This window comes from Epinephelus moara, chromosome 18 (genome assembly GCF_006386435.1).
Source record: "Epinephelus moara isolate mb chromosome 18, YSFRI_EMoa_1.0, whole genome shotgun sequence".
Taxonomy (NCBI): domain Eukaryota; kingdom Metazoa; phylum Chordata; class Actinopteri; order Perciformes; family Serranidae; genus Epinephelus; species Epinephelus moara.
Genome location: NC_065523.1, coordinates 17,384,218 through 17,404,943, shown reverse-complemented (window position 1 = coordinate 17,404,943; position 20,726 = coordinate 17,384,218). Strand labels below are relative to the sequence as shown.

The following is a 20,726-nucleotide window of genomic DNA, read 5'->3' as shown; positions in this document are numbered from 1 at the left end:
TGATACTACTCGGAACCATGATATTTTCATTGGTATCGCACAGTGGGTCCCAATTTTGGTACCGTGATAACACAAATCTGGAGGGGGTTCATCTGCAAAAATGAATGAAAAACTAAACAATGATATTCGGTATTCGGTACTCGGTATTCGGCCAAGCGTTTAATAATATTCGGCTTCGGCCACAAATTTTCATTTCGGTGCATCCCTAGTTAATAGTGCTACCCAAAGGTGCATGTCAGCATCACGTTTTTCTCATTATGTTTAGTTGTACTTGTGGCATAGGACATGGGATTGACTCAGGAAGTATTAGTCTTGACTTGGGACTTGAGTACAAAGACTTGGGACTTACTTGTGTCTTGCAAAACAATGACTTGGCCCCACCTCTATTATGAATAATAAATCAGACCTGAACATTATGTACAAGATGCTCAGCACTAAACTTTGTTCTCTCTTTGGGATCAAACAGAGTATGACATCAGAAGCAGTTCACGTTAACTATAAATCAACAAAGGTATGTCAATAAACCACCATCTTAACATCTCTTTCTGTCACCACTCCATGGCTTTTACAATCCATCCTCCCAGCATCAGTCTATATCTGCAATGTTTGTGGCCTATTTTAGATACTGGGGCCATATTAACCCCATGTAGCCTCAGGACATCCAGCTGAAAAGAAAAAGCATACCGAACAAGGCCCTAATGGAGGAACTGTTGAAAACATATCCTTGTGCAACACACACAGATAAATGAGAGGGATTATTTGGTGCCCTGAGGTGTTGGGGTGGCTCCAAGAGTGTGGTTGGTTGGTTGAAGGATAGGGGTGGTGGTGGTGCAAAAGCTAAAATCCCAAGTGACAGTGTAATCAATTGCCCAAGGAAAGTAGCTGCCCTGTGTTTTGGAGGGAAACTCTTCCTTAAACAGCCTGACAGGGACAGAGAGGGGACAGCAGTAAGGGAGGGGCACTAGCCGAGGGTGCATAGTAACTGCTGTCAGAATTAGGCAATCTGACTGTCGCCATTCCAAACTGGACGTAACTTATCCAAGTGCTGGCATATTACAGCTCCCTTTCAGTAGCGGGCCAAGAGGAGAAAAAAGGAAAAAAAATCATACAGAAATATCCTATGAGATCATTCCTCAAAAACATCAGACACCCAAGATGGCGCTCATGATGCCAGTAGCTATCCTTACATGAAGACACAGAGGGGGAGCAGCTGTGCCACATGTGGTCAGAGAGGGGTTGACTACAGGGCGACAGCGCAGAATGGAGCTGTGACAGTACTTAGTAGGAGAGAATTAGGGTAATGAAATATGTACTATGATTAATGGGAAGAACAGCACTAACCTAGCCCTGTACAGACCCTGTTTATTAATTGAAAGACAAAGTAGTAGTATCAATGCTAAGTGTGTAGAAGTAAAAAAAAAAAAAAAAAAAGTAAAAAATAGCCATCACAATTTCAAAAGCCCTGGGTGATGTCCTCAGATTCTAAGTTTTGTCCATCCAACGTCTTTCCATAAGGCAAAGACATTCAATTTACATGCTCATTAAACATGCTCACCAGCAAAAGTGAAAGTAAAAGCCATAAGGGCTAACCCCGGATTCACTCTCGTTTGGCATTTCGCCTCACTTTATTTGTGGTTTTCTGGCACTGTGTCTCTTGGATGCATGCTGCTTACGGTCTGGTAGCTACCACCTGATAGCTACCGTTTTATAAAGCCCCGACCTCACCTGAGCGCTGTGGCAGTACACGCCCATAATATCCCAAACACAGAAAATAAGGAAACACAGGCAGAGGGCAGAGTCTCTGCAGAAAATACACTACCACACACTTCTAGTGGGTCATAAATGATGACTGAGAGGGATTACTTCTGTATGAGTCTATACATTGTTTTGTTTTTTGTTTGTTTTTTGAAAATGCATAGTATACCTTTAATACAGAACAAATGAAAACAACAAAACAGTGAATGTTTAGCATTTTTGCTTAAACAAATAATTGCTTATCAGAATTTTCAGTTTGTTGGCCAATTGATTCATAGACATTTCATTTCTGCAGTAAGGCAATGCACACCGCAACTGAACACAACAGCAGGTGTAACATTGGCGTCATGTGCCGTCTTTGTTGTGCGAGTCAGACTCACCTTTGACCAGCAGTTCAGGCTCTTCCTCCAGGCCCATCTTATTCTTCTCGATGATCAGGCTCTTCATCTCTTCAGACACCTCTGAGACAGTGTGCCTGTGTGGAGCAGCAGAGAGAGAATGTAAATAACTCTGCTTCCCTCTCAACTCAAGTCTTCCCCTGACTACTCCCTCCCATTGGATAGCTAATTGGCCCAGAGACACCAATTCAGTTGGCTGTGAACCCCCTCCATGTGACACTGTGCCAACTACAAGCCTCTCTGATACTCTTAGGTGGGGGTCACACAGGGGGGACTGGAAGAAGTGCCACGAATATCTGTCCTCCAGCATTCTCCCAGTTTCCCTCCCTAGCAGCACGCAAGCACACAAACACACACTGATAAATACCACGCCACTGTGGACAGCTCGTCTCTCTTTTATCACTTTAGCCGCCATGCCGAGTGAGCGACTGAAAATAAACGTGACAGAGCGACGCCGGCCTGACTCCCAGCCAGCCAGCTCACGCCGGTCAGAGGAAGGCAGAAGGTTCAAGAGGTCACAGCGCTGGATAATTAAAAAACAGAAACATCTAAAAAAAACATCTGTAAATCTGCTGAACCACTGTTCTTTCTTTCTCTCTTTAATGCCTCACCATAACATTTGCAGGTACCTCCACATACAATGATGCTTCAACATCTGGTCAGGCAATGTTGTGGACAAATTCAGACCGTGTTATCTCAGGCCAAGGCTCATTTCCAGTCTTTTAGATTGTTTAGAGGTTTTATCTCTCCTCATTTATTTATCTCATCACTGGTTTATTTTCTCTATTTCTTGGGTCTAACTAGCATGTGCGGTGCAAGCGACAAACCCCTCCTTCCATCCTGCCCTCTTCCTGCTGGGACCATTGCTCAGGAAATGAATCAAGCACTCCCTTCCAGGGATATTTGGCCTCCTGTTACCAACTCCTTCGCCAGCTGATTTATGTCCTTATTGATCTGATAATTCCGGATGGTTCCTCCTCACGGAAGGCAGCAATAATCAATGAGTCTGAATATAGCCTTATCTGATTTGGCTCAGCTTACATGACTGCAGAAACTGTTTCCTGTCTTTTTGTGTGCACTGACCTGATCCTGTCTATACCATGGTTTATCATGTTGACCTCTGTGACATTACTCTCAAATAGTGCTGCCTAATATGCATAAAGAAGTATTTCACTGCATGAAAGATGGTCTTTTCATAAAAGTGGACTGGATATGTGCAAGAAAGATGCAAAAATTACCAATGCAAAGACATTGGTGGTACATGACCAGAGAAAAAAGAAAAAAATGAATGACAGAATGCAATGCGCCACACCGGACCAATAAACCCACTGATGGGTAATATGATGAAAGCTTGTCCGTTTAGACACTGGAATTAATATGGCAGTTGGCTGATAACAAATAATCACAAATTACAATTGAAGAGTAAGCTAAAGTATGTTTCTGAAAACAGTTTAGGCAAGAAATAGACAATGCAGTAACAGAATCTTGGTTCATATTTGATCAGCACTGTTTAGTTTTACTGTTCAATCTCAGAATTTCTGCCTGTTTTTACAATACAGTAAGGCAACCACTGTCTGCTCACAAATTCTCATACTACAGCCAAACAGTGTACTAAAATATGTTTCTGAGGACATTATAGGCAGACCTAGGCAATACAGTAACAGAATCTTGGTTCATGTTTGATCAGTGCTGCTTAGTTTTACTGTTTGATTAGATCAATTCGACATACAGAAATGCTTAAGTTTTGAGCCAGCAAAAATCTGAATTTGAGCTGGGAGATGAGCAGGGAGATTTGGGAGCTGGTACGATGACCATAATTAATTTACACATACTACCCACATTGTTTTGACACAAAGCAGGTTGAAAATCAGCAAGTATCCTTTTAAATGCATACAGTTTATGAAATGTATTTGTACTTGTAGATCCTGATGGATTGGCATCACTCTCTAAATTAAGCTTATCTTCAGACACAGTGAAACTCTATATTGCTGGCCAGTTTTTCTCTATGTGAATGTGAACTGGTACAAGGCATCACCAAAGAGCAGAAGTGAGAAGGAGAGAGTCAGGATCCTGTCACATTATCCGCAGTCATGCTGTCTAACTAAGCCGGCTCGCCTGCTACAGCAGCAGCCCTCAGGGACCTCTGACAGTCCCTGCATCCACAGACCCCACTTATAGGCATTAAAATAAACACAGAAATGTGACGACGTCTCTTATTTGAGGTTGTTAATAACCCTTGCTGCATAACGGAGACATGCATGCAGACAGGCAGAGATAGTCTAAACGTTGCCTAAACGAGAGAGGGATTAGATCTATAGAAAAACTATGCCTCGACTGGAAAATATTGCCTGCTGTACAGGTGTTTATGTTTCTTGGATTATTGCTATTGTCTGTGATGGGCTTGCATCCAAAATGTCAAGAGCAATGAAAAACAATACTTACACTGAGCTTTTAGATCTCAATTAAGTATCCACTAATAACTCAACTATGCCAATGCAGAGGTTCTAAACTTGTAAACAACTGGTGTAACCTGCTGCAGGATTTGCACAGTCTTGTAAAGATTAAAGAAATGAGCCATAATATTGCAGTTGATTGAAGGATCCTTGTGCTACATTTTGGAGAAATACTCTTGGAGTTCAAAATAAAAGTTGGCTCTCATATGTGCAGTTTTCTAAGAAATGTTGGCATTTTGCCATATCGCTACCACAGACAGAAATGTGTTTTTCTGTCCCTAACTGAACTGCCCCCATCTTTTACCTGAAATACTTCATAAGTCAACTTCAGTATTTATTTTAGGTCATGTAGATGAGGAGGAGGGAGTGAAAGGGGAGGGGAGTACAGGTCCAAACCCAAGTTTTGACCTTTAGCAGCACAAACCAGCTTGACCTTCAATTTAAATGCTGCTCTAATGGAGTTAGTTTGACCATTGTGTCCAAAAATCCAGCCCAATGTTGATGAGGGGACTTTGGATCTCCACAGCTGTCCAGCAGCCCTAAAACCCTCTCCCTCCACTCAACCCCCACCAGCCCCCCATGCTACCGCCCCCACATTCCCAGAAGCCCCAGCAGGGGCCGTGACGGTGGGGCCTTTAGTGGGCAACTTCCTGTGGAGAGCAGGAAACAATTTGACATGGGGATTAGACAGCACGAAGAATAGAGTGCACATCTACACGCATCTCTCTCTCTCTCTCTCTCTCTCTCTCTCTCTCTCTCTCTCTCTCTCTCTCTCTCTCTCTCTCTCTCTCTCTCTNGCATCATTTGAATGTCACACTACTCAACTGTTGAGGCTTGAAATGTGTTAAAAATCAAGGTATTTCTTCTGCTCTGTGTTTTGGGGTCAGGTTTGAGATCAGCACACTGTGGCATAGTCTTTTCTTTTAGAAACAGAAAAGTATCTTGCTTCAAGTGTAGCTAAGGAAACAAATAAAACATCTTCACAGTTATCTGTTTGTGAAAGTGAAGAGTAAAACATCGCTCAAGCCAGACTTATCAGCTCAACCTAGCAAATATACTGCTAGCAAAGTAGGAGTCGTCAAAATAAGAGTCAGAATTGATGAGTTGAGAGAACAGGAGACATTCTATAATCTAAAGCACATATTTACATCCTGTGCAGTTGTGAGTGTAAATGTCATCTAGCTCTGAACAGAAGTGAGAGACTATATGGTGTAAAGCCAATGAGGCAGGCGATTCTGTGTGATTGATATGTGGCTGAGGAGATGAGCAGTTCAATACTCATCTATCCAATACTAATTGTCACCACTAGTTTGTGTGTGACCTACTTTCCCAATTTTACACAGACAATACTGCCATGCATCCCAATAATAAATCCAACTTATATTGCCCCCTTCTCTTTATCTTACAAATTATTACGTCATATTGATCTGCCAAAGTAACTGGCAGTATAATGATACATGATTAAATATCATTATATGTTTTATTTCCAAATCACTAATGACACTATAAACACACTCCTGCATAATTAAAGATCCTGAACATCCATTCAGGTACCTTCAGTTATATATAGCTAACCTCTGTTCAGGTTTAAATGGGTGGGAATTTACAGTACTGAGAAACAGTTACATCAAGTTGCCAAATTCCTTGTATATGAAAGAGTGATAATGGTGTACATTGTTCCGCCCTTACTAAGTGCGTCAAAACTAAAAGGAGGGTCAGGGAGATGTCAGTCATGTATAGTCTGTACATGCCCACACAGTCCTGAGAGGAGCCATAATGGGTGAAAGCACCTGTGTGGCCATGAGGTTGGGTGATAAGCTTTTAAACCAGTGTATTTTAATGGTAGTACACTCAAGGGTGTTGGACTTTTAGCATTTAGAGTAAACTCACTACATGTAAATCTTGTCCATCATGCCACCAGCCTTGACCCTGTTGTGTCTTGTCACTGGCGTTATGCAATTATTGTTGAAAGTACAACTTCCAATGATCAAAAATAATTCAGAAAGCACTGCTTCTGCCTGCTTATGCCACGTTCACGTCAGATCATTTTAACTAGATTTTCATCAGCCCTCAAGTTGCCATTCTGTGTCAGACATATTAGGAGTGATCATCTTTATCAATGACTCAAGATATACAATTAAGAATTTTCCTAAAAAACAATTTACACACTCATACAGAAGTAATCCCTCTCAATCACTACTTATGACCCACTGTATGTGGTGGTGTATTTTTCTGCAGAGACTCTGCCCTTTGCCTGTGTTTTCTTATGTCTGTGCTCTGAACGTTTATGGGCGTGTACCCCCACAGCACTCAGGTGAGGTCGGGGCTTTATAAAATAGTAGTGACCAGGTGCTAGAACATAAGCAGCAGGCATCCAAAAGACACAGTGCTGATATATGCAAATATTGCAAGGCAAAACGCCAAACAAGAGTCAATCTGGGGTTGGCTTTCTTTTACTTTCACTTTTGACGGCATGCGTATAGACAACCAGTTTGCTTTCCGTTACACTAGCAACTACCAACAACAGGACACACTGTATTTTGTTTTCCATAGTTTCTTCGGTTGTTCCTCCATCCGCCATTTCCCCTACAGGGGATAGTAATGAGAAAGAACTAACATTGATACTCTTTGGTATCTGGGGATAGCTACAGATAACTACAGGTGAGAACAATAGTGCTATCCTCTTGCTATTTTAGTAGCACAATAGTTGATGCACTTTTTTTGTGCAGCGAATCAAACCTTCAATTTCCCAAGAGATTGTACTCGGTGGCAGATAGCTTTGCATAGTGAAAGCGAGGCTTATAGGGAACCAACCAAAACACTGATAATGTCATTTTTCAATAGCCATTACATTGTGTCAACATTTACTTCATGATGATGAGGAAAAGCAAAATTTTCATTCTAATTGGCTGATTATTTTTTAATTAATCAATTACTAGTTTGGTCTATAAAATAGTGAAAAATGGCAATTTTGATTTTGCAGCGTCTAAGCTGAGGTCATCAAATGTCTTATTTTGTCAGACCAATGACCAGCACCTAAGGATATTCAGTTTAAAGCATCAATTCCTCAAATTATTAAAGAGACAATCGGCCTATGTTTGGCATTTTTGCTAAAAAAATGTCTTAAATGATTATTTGTTTACCAGAATAGTTGCAGCTTATTTTCTTCCAATAGCTTAATTGTTGCAGCTCTAGATTCAGCAAATTTAAAAGGAGCTATACACAGTTTATTTGTTTCTGGTTTCACTTGTTAATGAATGCACAACACTGCAAAAGCAGCTAAGGCTAACAGTGGGGTAACAATATGTGAACACAACCAAGTCTGAATAAATGGAGATTTTGCTGTTCCTCCCATTCTACTGACATTGTGTGAATACATTATTATCAAAGCGACAGACTGACTCAGATCAACAGCATATGGACTTTTCCTGCTGTACATGCTGAAATACGGTCATCACATTGATGAGCATATTGTCTGCAGCCCTTTCATGGTGACAATGATGGTGACACACTTAAATCCACCAAGTACAAGCAGCACAATGAGTTGATTAGTTTGTGAGAGTCTGTCTGGTGGTGGCTGCTGGAGCGATGAGTAATTGATTTCATCCCAGGGTCTAATCAAAACGCCGAGACGCTAATTAAAGTTAGAAAAGGGGTGTCCTTGCTCTCGGGCTCATATGACCGCAGTGGATGCAGCGGAGACATGTTCAAGCATACAAAGCGGGTCCTTGTGACCACAAGAACATCCACAGTTGCAAAAATGACCCTTGTGCGGATGTGTTGCAGAGATACTTAGAGATTTATGTGATGGATGAAACGCCTGGATGGGTCCAAAAAGGCATTTAAACAAATGACCTCAAAGTTACTGCCTTTTTGTTGATGTTTAGGCCCATAAGACTGTATACAAATACAGTAAGCCATACATCACACTACACAGTTTATTAGACAAGAACAGAGGATAAATAAAACTATCCGAGACGACCTTCATAAAAATACAGTGGGTCATACTGTAGCATTAAATAATCAGTTCCTCTTTGTAGAAATCCATTCCTCCCTCTCAAGTCTCTATCCCCCCCTCCCCCACATTGCTTGGACTGGCTGCATGGGCCTCTGGCTGAAGCTGGGCTGGTGGGAAAATGGGAATGTGGTGATTAAGACTGGGCCTATATGACCTCCCAGCTAAAAATACGCTGTTTACTCAAGACCACTGCCAAGAAACTCTGGACTCGGCAGAGGGGAGAGGAAAAAAGTCATGTTTTGAGAGAGGAGGAGGAGGAGGGGGGCATGTGTGTGACAGGAAGTCTGAGTTTGTGACTGAAGGAGAGAGTGTTGATTAGCAAGAAATTTTATGATTAAGACTAAAGTGAATTCTCAGTTTGAATGAAGTTACTCTGATGGTGAGACTTAGCAACATAAATTAAACGGAGCCAGTGTGTGATGGTTGGATGGTTGAAGACAGGCCGACAGACACTCAGACAGGCAATTACCAGGGGGCCCACTTCTCAACTTTTTCGCAAACACCCACATGTTTCATGCACACAAACACACACTCTGTCTGACACACACATAAATTGACACACATGAAATACAATCTGAAACTTCGGGCTCCTTCCGCCATTGCCCCACTGAAAAAATGACTGTCAAAGCATAAGGTGTGCTAATGAGAAAGCAGATGAAACAAATGGTGAGAAAGGGAGATGGAGAAGTCCTCGAGAGTCCACTTTGCTTCTGGTACAGTTTGTACTCTGCTCTGTCCTGGCTATGAGAAGCAATTTAAGAGTCAGGAAAGTGGGGATAAAAAAAAGTGATGATGTAAGACAGATTTGAGTGTGAGCACACCAGGAGGGGGCAAGCTGCTTGGCACATTGTGCTGACTGAGAGACCGACAGGGAGACCCCGTGCTGTCTGCCTGCAGAGATATGTCCATCACCCACACCCTCAGTAAGCTGCCTGCACTTGTGAGAGGTCAGTGCAAACACACAAGTCTATTACAGGACTCCTGAAGTAGGCCAAACTAATATTATTATTTGAAAAATGTGTTCCCAGCCTTTCCAGATCAGTCTCTGCAGCTACACATCAGTCAATTTATCAGTGCTTTAATGTGCAGATGTAATTAACATTCATATGGTGTCGGAATAATCTAAAAAATGAATTAAAAACTGGGAAACTTAACATGAACGCCCCCTCAAATCAACTCAGAAAGTCTAAAAACTTTTGGTACATGAGTTGTCAAGCTGATGTCAAATATGCAGAAACATGTCATATGGAAATTCATGTTTGGTTTATGGTAATTAAGTTCTTATAATTGCTTATACATTTTTTGCTCGTGTAATCTGAAATATGGTATTAGGTTGTAACCGTTAATTGCTGTCAATGAAGAGTGACCTAGATTAGTAAGTAAAAAGTTGTAGTAGTAGTAGTAAAAGTAAAAGTTGTAGTAGTAAAGTAGTAAAAGTTGTTCAGGCAAAGCATTTTTAAGGGACATACTGGTGCAGCAACACGTCTCATTTAAGTGCTCTGAGCAATAAAACACACACACTTTCTTTATAGCATCAATGTTGTTTCCACATTATGTCTTAAAGCTCATGAACACACCAGTCAAAAGAACGTCTTCCCAACTCAAAGTATGGGACCATCCCAGGGACACATGAGTGCAGCATCACATGCATGTCGGTGCTCATACACTCAAAGCTCTCGATTCTGTCTATCACAGGTTTTTTAGATTTATTACAGGCGACAATTTTAGAAATCATCATTGTATCCTCTATGAGAGGGTAGAGTGGCCATCACTCAAAGGGAAATACTGTGTCACAAAGCTATCCTTAATAAGCAACCATTTCATTCATCATCACTTTTAAGAGCTACAAATATGGGATACCATACTTGTTCTCAAGACTGTATTACCTTGGATATTCCACATATGAATAGAGAGCTGTGAAAAACTGCACTCACGTATTTCACTCATCATGGGGGTTAAAACATAATAATCCACTGTATTGTGGTATGTTTGATATAAGTCTTACTTATCAAAGTAATGTCCAGTTAAACCAGTGCAGACCAATGTTAGATATCACATTTATAAGTCTTGTAAAAAAAAAAAAAAAAACCACATGCACACATTTTAAAAAATTATATGTACAAAATAATCCAAAATTTTTCACTGTGTTACTGAAAATGTACACTAGCTTGTTTTGTTTCAAATTAAATTCTTTTAAATGATGTTTTGATCACACTGTGTCTATATGTGTTGTTCTTTTATATGAGAAAAAATATTGATAATGAATAGAGCTGATTGTGCATGTGCCCTGCAGCTGTGTTTGTGTTATATAAATCCTCTTGGAAGGCTCAAAACACATAACACACAAGTTATGGTATTTTTAAAATTGCGCGTGACTATGAGTGTATACTCACATATGATGTTAGCATACTGTATATTGTTAGTACTTAATTATAACCAAACATTATAACCAGACCCCTGATTTGGCCCCCACTCAGATGTGTTTTTAACAGAGGCCAGTCTATTTCCCTCCCTAACCACATCAGGCCAGCAGCATGACGAATTAACTGAGCATTACCATATTAACCTCAGTCTAGTAGGACAAACATAAATCTCTCCAATTCATCACCATCACATCTGGGGCTGTTATTCAAACTAATAGTTGAGAGTAATGTCTCCTTCTGGAAGGCTCAATTCAATAGCTCGATAAAAGTACAAAGAAAACCAGCACTGCCCTGCCTGTTACATGAAACTGAAGATAAAAGGATATGGCACCATTTGCTACATCACAATGCCCAGACTTATCAGAGCCTGGCTTGGCTTTTCCTCCATACAGCTGAACTTTTGGGCGTGTCCATTCACTGGCCAGGTAATGACCAAGCACTACACTCTCTAATCTCTGCACTCAGTGTGATGATTACAGCCAGGCTTTTAACACACTCCCTTCAAAACCAGTAGTTAATTATGCCATGTGGCCTGGGGCCACCTCCACTATAATGTAGAAGTGTCACACACACGCAAGCACACACACATCCGAGCCACACCTTTTCTGGGAGTGCTGCTGAGGTAGGTCTGAGTCACTTAGTCCAGTTAGCCTGCCTCTCTCCTAACTTCTTCCCTTCCTTCTTTCCCTTAAGCCTTAAGAAACAGCACATCCTGTATGACTGCAACAAAATGTCACAACTTCAGCTCCTCTACCTATTTCCTGATGTAGCTCTTGCCTTGTTGAGAATTGTTGCAGACCCTCGTCTATCCATTTGTGGTGTATGATAGTCCTACAAGCCGAGCTCTGTGACTCATTGCCTGTGAGTCGGCAGATGTACAGTAGAGATTGTGGATGAAGGGGGTGGGGGTGGGGGTGCTGATAAGGGCACGATGCCAGAGACACAGTGGAGCAGAGCCTGGCTACATCACTGTCTGAGATCACAGCCCTGCACTAATAGTCTGGATCCAACCCTCCATGAATCACTCCTTTTCACTGGCATTAGCATTCACTTGTCAACCACATGACCGTTTGAATTTCATTATTCGTGAGACGCATAGTGGTTCCTTGTGACTGGAGGTTTGAGTGTAAAACTAGCAAAGTGATTGTATTTGTCAATCTGGAAGCTGGATAGAGTTAACCTGTGATTAGACATAATCATCTAGGTTGAGAATTGAGGTATTATTGGCCAATGTGGCCCCAAACAGTCTTTGAATGGCAAAACTCAAACAGTCAAGGGGTTGATGAGTGAAAGCTGACAGTAGCATGATCCACAAGCAAACCCCTGCAGCTTGAAATTGTCAATACACAAGTCTGTGCCGCTTGTTCGTGTACACATGTGAGCATGTGTGTGGATTTGAGGTTAGGCACGTGTCATGACGAGGCACATGAGGAGAGCCCCATGAGAAAACACACGCTTTTAGATGAAGTGAAAATCAAGTGATTGGCCTGTGCTTACCCATGTGCCTTACACAGAACTCCCCAACACTCAGAGGAAGTATAATAAGGAACTATTACTTCCTAAAATTCAGGTAAAAAAAAATCTGTTTATGTCTGTCCTTACCCATTTGTTCCATTGGCTGTGCGAGTTGGTTGAGAAACAGTCACTTCAGCTGGACTCTGTCAACAGAAGAGAGAGAATAGGGTAAATAGATGATAATGCAACACAAACAGTAGTCTGTCCCTAGAACTAGTCAACAGGTTGGAGTGATCCCTCAATAGTTTGCCTTCAGTGGCCATGTTACAGTAGAGCATGCAGCCGCTCTTGGCAGTCTCAGCACATAGCTGCTCTGTTCCTGTAATGCTTGGCTTTCACTTGCAAGGGGTGAGCTGGTGGGGAGAAATACGGCCTGCAAACCAGGCTCATTTAATATAGGAGTGGGGAACAGAGGGATCATTTGTGTAATAGCTGCGTGCACCCCCAACCAGCAAACCCCAAAATGATTTTATTCAAATCAGTGATTTCTCTGGGAAAGGTTGTTAACCTAAAAAGAACCCTATGCTTTGAGTTTGCACTCATAACAGAAACTGTTGCCTTCATCTTTTCTATCCACATGTTTATAGTGTCATAAGTTGGTGGGAAAAGGCTGTTAGCTTGATGAAAACAAGTGGGAAAGACAAAGAAAGCTCTGGAGGTGGACTGTATAAAAATAGCACTTTGTATACTAAAATTGTGGTGTACTAATGTTGATCATTTGATTACCACAACTACAAATTTTACACATATCAGTACCTAAATGTTAGAGAAGGTATTTCTACTGTAAGCCAGCTACACATATCAAATCCCTCTTTCTTGGAAATCAGTTTTGTGTGGAAACTGGAGTTAGTGCTTCTGCTGACTACAAATGGGGCAGCCACTGGCAGACACGTAAAATCAAATTTCATGGGTGGAACAATGGACTTTTCATTCCAGGACTCCCCTCGTAAGCAGAAGATGGGAAAGGATGCTTCATTTCACACCACTCAGGCCCCTGGATTCCCAGTGTGACCTTGGAAAACCCCATCAGACATCAGAGCTTGCCTGTGTGCAATTTGGACTGATTCCCTGGTGTGCAGGGCAATACTGTGTGTCCCCGTGGCCTGACTTGTTGTCTCTGTGAGCCACAGCCTTGAGCCAGCTCTTGTGGCTGCCCCAGCCCAGCTCGGGGGTGTTGGCCTACCTGAAACTCTATCCAGGTCAGCTCTGGGCCCCTCACAGTTCACACACCACACTTTACTACTGGTCTAACCAGCCTAAGTATAGCCCTTACCCTGCAAAAAAGAGTCTACTGCTTCTTTTTGGACTGCTCAGAAATAACAAAGAAAACATGAACTGCAAATTTATAGGCTAGTATGGAATTTTTTGTTATATTTATAAGACAGATGGACTCTGGCAAATGAGGGGAAAGATGAGGGTTTGGCTAATGAGATTTGATTAATGTTTAACTCAGGGTGAGGTACTGTAAATGTCAAACCAGACAGGCAAGAATAACTGAACAGTGTCAGAAAGCAAACTGTGTATGGAAGAGAGTGTGTACGGTAATTCCCTTTCCCTGTCAGTTCACCATAAATGATTTAACCAAGCCAACAGACCCGGAGTAGAAAATTCAGACAGACAGCCACGACTTAAAACAACCAAATCAATACTAATCACATCAATAACTGCAAAGCTGTAATTCCATGATAAAAACTAATCAGAGGATCAATAAACTAATGGGTCAGGTAGATCAAGTTAGAAATATTTTGAGTAATTCTCCACAAAACATGACAATTTACAGAAAAATAGGTTTCCAATAGAGTTAATGGGCTGTGGGATGAGGAACAAGGATAGCGTGCGATGCAGAGCCCTGGCAAAAGCTCTCCCTTTGGACGGGCAGGGGATGAATCACTCCAGACTAGAGCAGAGCATGGAGGGAAAGAGGGAAAGATGCCGTGATGTGTTCGTTCCGTGGCTGACTTCCGCTCTTGCCCCCCCCTACCCCTCTCTCTCTCTTTCTCTCTCTCCCTTCAGCTCTCCTGGGAGGCTGAGTAACCAGGAGGAAATGCTTGGGCTCCGCCAGTGTCGGCCTGAAGACCAGATGTGTGGCCTGGAGGTGGTGAGGCAGAGACGCAACGGAAACCAAATATAAACCAGCGTACCGTGACACCTCTGAAGACAGAGGGCAGCAGTGACGGTTAATGGGACCTGCTCTCAGCAAGGCCCATTTGTTCCAAGTAACAGGATGTGCTGCGGTGCTCCAGCCCACACTTACAACTGTGCCGGCCTAAACGCTCTGCGGTGCTAGTTTATTGGTAAACGTAACTTGACGTTGCATTATAACTGAATAAAATCTGAGTGGAAACATGGAAAGAAGAGAGAATGACGGATGTCCTGTCCTAAAATTAGTGCCTTGCTGTCCCAACACTGGAGGCATTCAGCTCAGTGTGACTGTTTGGGCAGCTGTTGGAGAGCAGTTTCTTTTGAATGAGGACTGTAAATATGCAGGGAAAGGGCTCTGACATGGCCCTGTGCTCTTAAGGGCCAAGCCTACACAAACGTCAGCACTGACTCATGATTCCAACCTCAGTGAGAAAGAGTCCTGGCAAAGAATAGTGTGTCGCCTATGGTTTTGGTGCTGCGGATGCTACACATCGTGGCATCCTCTGGCAGCATGTTGGAAAACAAAGCTGGAGACCGTGGTGAAGGTTTTGGATGTCTTCAGCGAGGGAGACTCCACCAGAACTGTGGGTTACTGTGGTCATCCCTGGCAGGAGCTGGATAGAGGCCTACTAAATGGGGTATTTCAGTGTTATGAAGCCCAAAAGAGACACACATACACCCAGGGAGGTCTGACCTGCTCACTGAAAATGTGGCTTGTCAAGCTCTGGACCAAATGGAACTCTCTGGGTAAACGATGGAACGCTGCCCTGAGGGGCTTTCCCTGGGATTCATTGTGGGCCATCTTCAACCCTCCACCCGTTAACACCACGGAAACCCAAACAGTATCAGTTAGATCTGTATATTCTGAGGGGAGGGGCTGTGGGGTGCATAACGAATAGCGTTGTTTAAGAGGGGGGTCAGCTGATGATATTGGCTTAGAGTGGTTCAACTGTGGGTTTAATTATGGGTTCAGTGTGAACTACTGACACAGAGTTACAATACCCAGCATAAACCAGTGACACAGATCAAGAGGAAACATGATTTGGGGAAGTGGGCTAATTACCTGCAAGTGTCAGGGAATCAATACCTTCACAACACCTGGGTGGACTAAAAACAAAAAAGTTTTGTTTAGTCCAAAAGAGCAGTTTACTATGGTTATTCGGTAAAACACTGTCAATTACATCAGCCAATAAAGAGATCCCTCCCATTAAGAGGTAATCTGATAAACTGAACAGGCCTAACCACATGATAGATTAGGACAGAATGTTCGTCAAAGGGAAATGCAGCACTCAGATTAATACAGGCAGACTATTATCTTATGGCTTTTTAAGTCAATTCATATGTATGCATATTTACGACCAATAAATCAGTAGAAACAAGACTCTAAATAGTGATGTAACTCCACTGTGGGGAACAGAGCTGATAATGACAGAGAAGTATTATGATTTTAAAATGTGTCTGTTTTGCACTGCCATACACAGTTAAAATGCAGCAGTGTCCTATGCAACCTATCTTCTAGAGAGACTAAAGATAGGCCAGAACGCAATCAAAGTCACCGTCTCACGAAGCCATGTTCTTCTCCAAACAACACATCAACAAACCAATAAACCAACGTCAAACCCAAGCCACCCAGAGGAACACAATTCTGCAGATGGAGCACAGGTTACTTTTTAATGAGGGACCCGGAAAAGTTACAGGAAAAGGAGATCTCTGCGTCTCACTTTAAAAGGCCATCAGGCGTCTCCTGTGGGACGTGTTACTATGATCTTGTATTGATTGTGAATATGGAGCACAGTTGTGTTACTTTGACCGCCGATGGCCGGGCAGATGGTACATTATGACCAAGACAGGGATGTTTGCCAAGAAGAAGAGTGCTACACACCAACACCTCTCTGGATCCCCCTGAGCAACAGATGTTGCTCTTATCTGGCAGTTGCTGGTAGACTTTTGTTGAGGCAATAACTGTGTAAAACTTATCTGTTCCCAACGTTTTCATGCAAATTGCGGAGGTGTTGCACTGGTTGGCTGCAAGCAGACAAAAAGCCCAGTAAGTAGATAAGCAAGTAGTGGCTCCAGGTGGTACACCTTTCATCTACAAGGCCATGGCATTATTGTAGGTCATGTCTCAACAACACTGAATACTCAGATCTATGATGTAGAATAACACTTGATGCAAATTAAGCTTGAGTCAAAGGCAAAGGATTTCTAAGAACCTTAAAATTAGTGAATTTGATGTGAGGAAAAGCCCACAGTTCCAATAGATATTGAATGGTGATTTTTTTTCTAAGAGACTGCACATAAAGAGCTGTACATTGGGTCATACAGATAGAGCCTACCTCAATTCGAGGCAACAATGCCCCCTCACAAGTGGGTGGACAATGCTGAACTCTCTGTGCCTGATCAGATGACTAACATTACAGAGAAGACAAGGCCGCAGTCTTATTTGCAATTGAGCGGACGGAGGCCAAACACACAGGATCACTTCAACACACTGGGTTTTGCAGCTTGCATCAGAGAGTGTATGTGTGTGTTAAGTGTGTGCGTGTGTGTGTTAAGTGTGTGTGTAAGATTGCTCAATGTTCCCCAAGCTTCCAAGACCATGCAAACCTAAACGTCAAATGGGACAGCAGCAGCCAGCAGTAGATTCTCTATCCTGCATCAGTGATAAGAGGCTTGCATTGAACATTTTAATTGCCACAGACAACAAAGTTAACAGCTAACATATGAATACTGTAGCGTGCAACCTTAAAATAAGGGCAAGCTTGTGTACACAGGTTGCATTGCTTATCACACCTTGAAGTTCCAGTCCATATTTACTTTTTAAAGGTAATCATATCAAGAACTGTAACTATATCTGTGAAAAACTGAAATTATGCTCCTGAAGTTGAGCCTGTTTTATGAAATGTTCAAAGTATAATGTGCGTGTCTACAGTCTCTACTTGACATTTAAAATGTGTAAAATTATGCTGTGAACTGTGTATGCAAAGTATTCATGCACAGGAGTTGAAGTCAAGTGCAGGTGGAGAGTTTTTACCCGTCCATTGGGAGTCAAGTCCTCCTTGTTGCGCAATTCAAAAGACTCTTCCTCCTCTTTCTCCCCATAGTCCCGTCCGAGCAAACTGAAGCCCTGCCTGCAGCACAGAAACCAGCAAACTCCTTGCAAAGGCATTCAAATGAGGTTAAGTGTGTCGTCTTCTGCTATCCAGGTCGGTGAATTCAACATTCACGGTGCTGTCTCGGCCGCAAGTAACTCCAAGAGCTGCGTGAGAGCATACAGGACACCGTCTCCATAGATATCCAGCGAGGAGGATGAAGGGTAGCATAAGCTTACTCTCTCCTTTCTGTCAGAGAAAATGTCTAGAAATTGGCCATGACAGCAGTCATACTCCAGCAAAACCAACAACAGAGGACCGGTTCAAAGAAAATTTTCCTCTCTTCCAGGACTCCTGCGCTCGGGACACCTTGCTGTCCCTGTTTTAACAACTTTACGCGACCGAAGTAAAACAAAAACACATTTAGTTTCCAAAGCTGGCACTGAAGGTTAAAAACACACCGAGTTGAATGGGCTTGACAAGAGCGACACTGCTGCTGTCAGCGTTTTATAAACACATTTGGTGAGTAAGGTAAAAGTGCACCTCTGTAAAGCACCGACTGTCTGACTTGTGAGCTTGAACAAAAGCGTGCTGCAGCTGGGACAGGATAGTGTGGGAGGGGCGATCTCGCCCACCGACCTCGCGTCTGACCCGTGATTGGCTGACCACAGACACTCCCCGAAATGGCACGCCCATGACACGCCCCTCCACACTGACAAAGTGTCACACGAACTTTGATGGTAGATGATAGTAATCAAAACACCATGATGTCCCAGCAACACTCATTTACCAGCTGCCTGTAGTGCTCATTAGTGAAGATATTTTAAATCACAGCTGTAGTATTCACAAAGGGAATTATACTCAACAGTGACTGTAAATACACTCAAATTATGCTTGGTCTTTTGCATTTCCTGCCTTGTCCTCTGAGTCTTATGCTATAATACTAGTACAGTACAGGTACAGATAAGAAAATCACACATCTAAATAGCCTTTATGTGTAATTAAAGGTAGAGTGTGTAGGATTTAGGGGGATATAATAGCAGAAATGGAATGTAGTGTTCATAACTAGTGCATAGTCACCTAAAATTGTTTTTGTCAAATTAGACTGAGCTGTGTATATCTACATAGAGGACAGGTTCTCTTCCACGGAGTCAGCCATGTTGTTTCTACAGTAGCCAAGAATAGACAAATCAAACACTGGCTCTAGATAGGGCTATTCACGTTTTTGTGTCAGTCACTGTAGTTCTCCTACATGCTTGGCACACAGGAGAAGTTTAGGTTGTCTGCAATTTGCAACCTCACTATCAAATGCCACTTAACCCTAAACGCTAGACCTTTAATATAGAAATCAGTCTGTAGTTCCTTTACTGCACTTTATGGTGGAGGAAGTATTCAGATCTTTTATTTAAGTAAAAGTGGCAATACAACACCTCATTACAAGTAAAAATCCTGAATTCAAATTATATTTCAGGTAAAATACAGATCATTAGTATGAAATATTAAGGAGTGTTAAAGGTCAAAGTTTCTCATTGTACAGAATGTCCCCCATCAGTTTTATTTTTATTATTATATTATTGGATCATTATTATTATTGATGCATTAACCATTAAGCAGTACAATAATGCTGTAGCTGGTGACTTTACATGTGGGTTGTTTAAAGGGACCATTAACCCCCAAATAAAAAATACATTCTTTTTGTCTTTCCTGTAATGCTATTTATCAGTCTAGATTTTTTGATGTGAGTTGCAGAGTGTTATATTAGCAATAGGCCTTCTTGCCAATACACTCACTGGTCACTTTAATAGGTACACCTTGCAAGTACCGGGTTGGTCCCCCTTTGCCTTACATGACAGCATCACGAGGTTGCTGCGGATTTGTTGGCTTCACATCCACGATGCAAATCTCCCGTTCCACTACATCCCAAAGGTGCTCTATTGGATTGAGATCTGGTTACTGTGGAGGCCATTGGAATACAGTGAACTCATTGTCATGTCCAAGAAACCAGTTTGAGATGATTTGAGCTTTGTGACAGCGCATTATCCTGCTGGAAGTAGCCATCAGAAGATGGGTACACTATAGTCACAAAGGGATGGGGACGGTCAGCAACAATACTCAGGTAGGCTGTGGTGTTTAAACAATGCTCAGTTGGTGCTAAGGAGCCCAAAGTGTGCCAAGAAAATGTCCTTGCCCGTGCAAATTGTAGCCTCAGTTTCCTGTTCTTAGCTGACAAGAGTGGCACCTGGTGTGGTCTTCTGCTGCTGTAGCCCATCTGCTTCAAGGGTTGATGTGTTGTTGGTTCAGAGATGGTTTTCTGCATACCTTGGTTGTAACAAGTGGTTACTTGAGTTACTGTTGCCTTTCTATCATCTTGAACTAGTCTGGCCATTCTCCTCTGACCTCTGGCACCAACAAGGCATTTTCACCCAGAAAACTGCCGCTCACTGGATGTTTTCTCTTTTTCCTACCATCCTCTGTAAACTCTAGAGATGGTTGTTCGTGAAAATCCCAGTAGATCAGCAGTTTCTGAAATACTCAGACCAGCCTGTCTGGCACCAACAAACATGCCACATTCAAAGTCACTGAAATCACCTTTCTTACACATCCTGATGCTCGGGTTGAATTTCAGCAGGTCGTCTTGACCATGTCCTCATGCCTGAATGCATTGACTTGCTGCCACATGACTGGCTGATTAACTATTTGCATTACTGAGCAGCTGAACAGGTGTATCTAATAAAGTGGCGGGTGATGGAACTGTATGTCACTTAGCTTGTGGTGCTTAAAACGCCAAAAAATACATCTGAAAATCTCAACAGCAATGTCTCTTTTCAGCTATCCTGACCCAGGTACTCAAGATAATCCACAAACATCATTGTGAGCAGTTTGTTGTATGTAATTTCTAGACCATATCACCATGCAAAAGGAAGCGTGCA

General features: G+C 42.3%; 1 protein-coding gene across 1 annotated transcript in view; it reads right to left on the bottom strand.

The window, feature by feature from the left end:
- plekhh3 (pleckstrin homology, MyTH4 and FERM domain containing H3) overlaps positions 1-18,372 on the bottom strand; it is a 39,901-nt gene extending 21,529 nt beyond the window's left edge. The window contains exons 1-3 of the mRNA XM_050068656.1: positions 17,739-18,372; positions 12,650-12,705; positions 2,136-2,230 (exon numbers count right to left, since the gene is read on the bottom strand). Of these exons, the coding sequence (XP_049924613.1) occupies positions 2,136-2,230; positions 12,650-12,705; positions 17,739-17,873 (286 nt within the window). The 5' untranslated portion in view covers positions 17,874-18,372. The remainder of the gene's footprint in view (positions 1-2,135; positions 2,231-12,649; positions 12,706-17,738) is intronic.
- Positions 18,373-20,726: the final 2,354 nt, after the last annotated feature.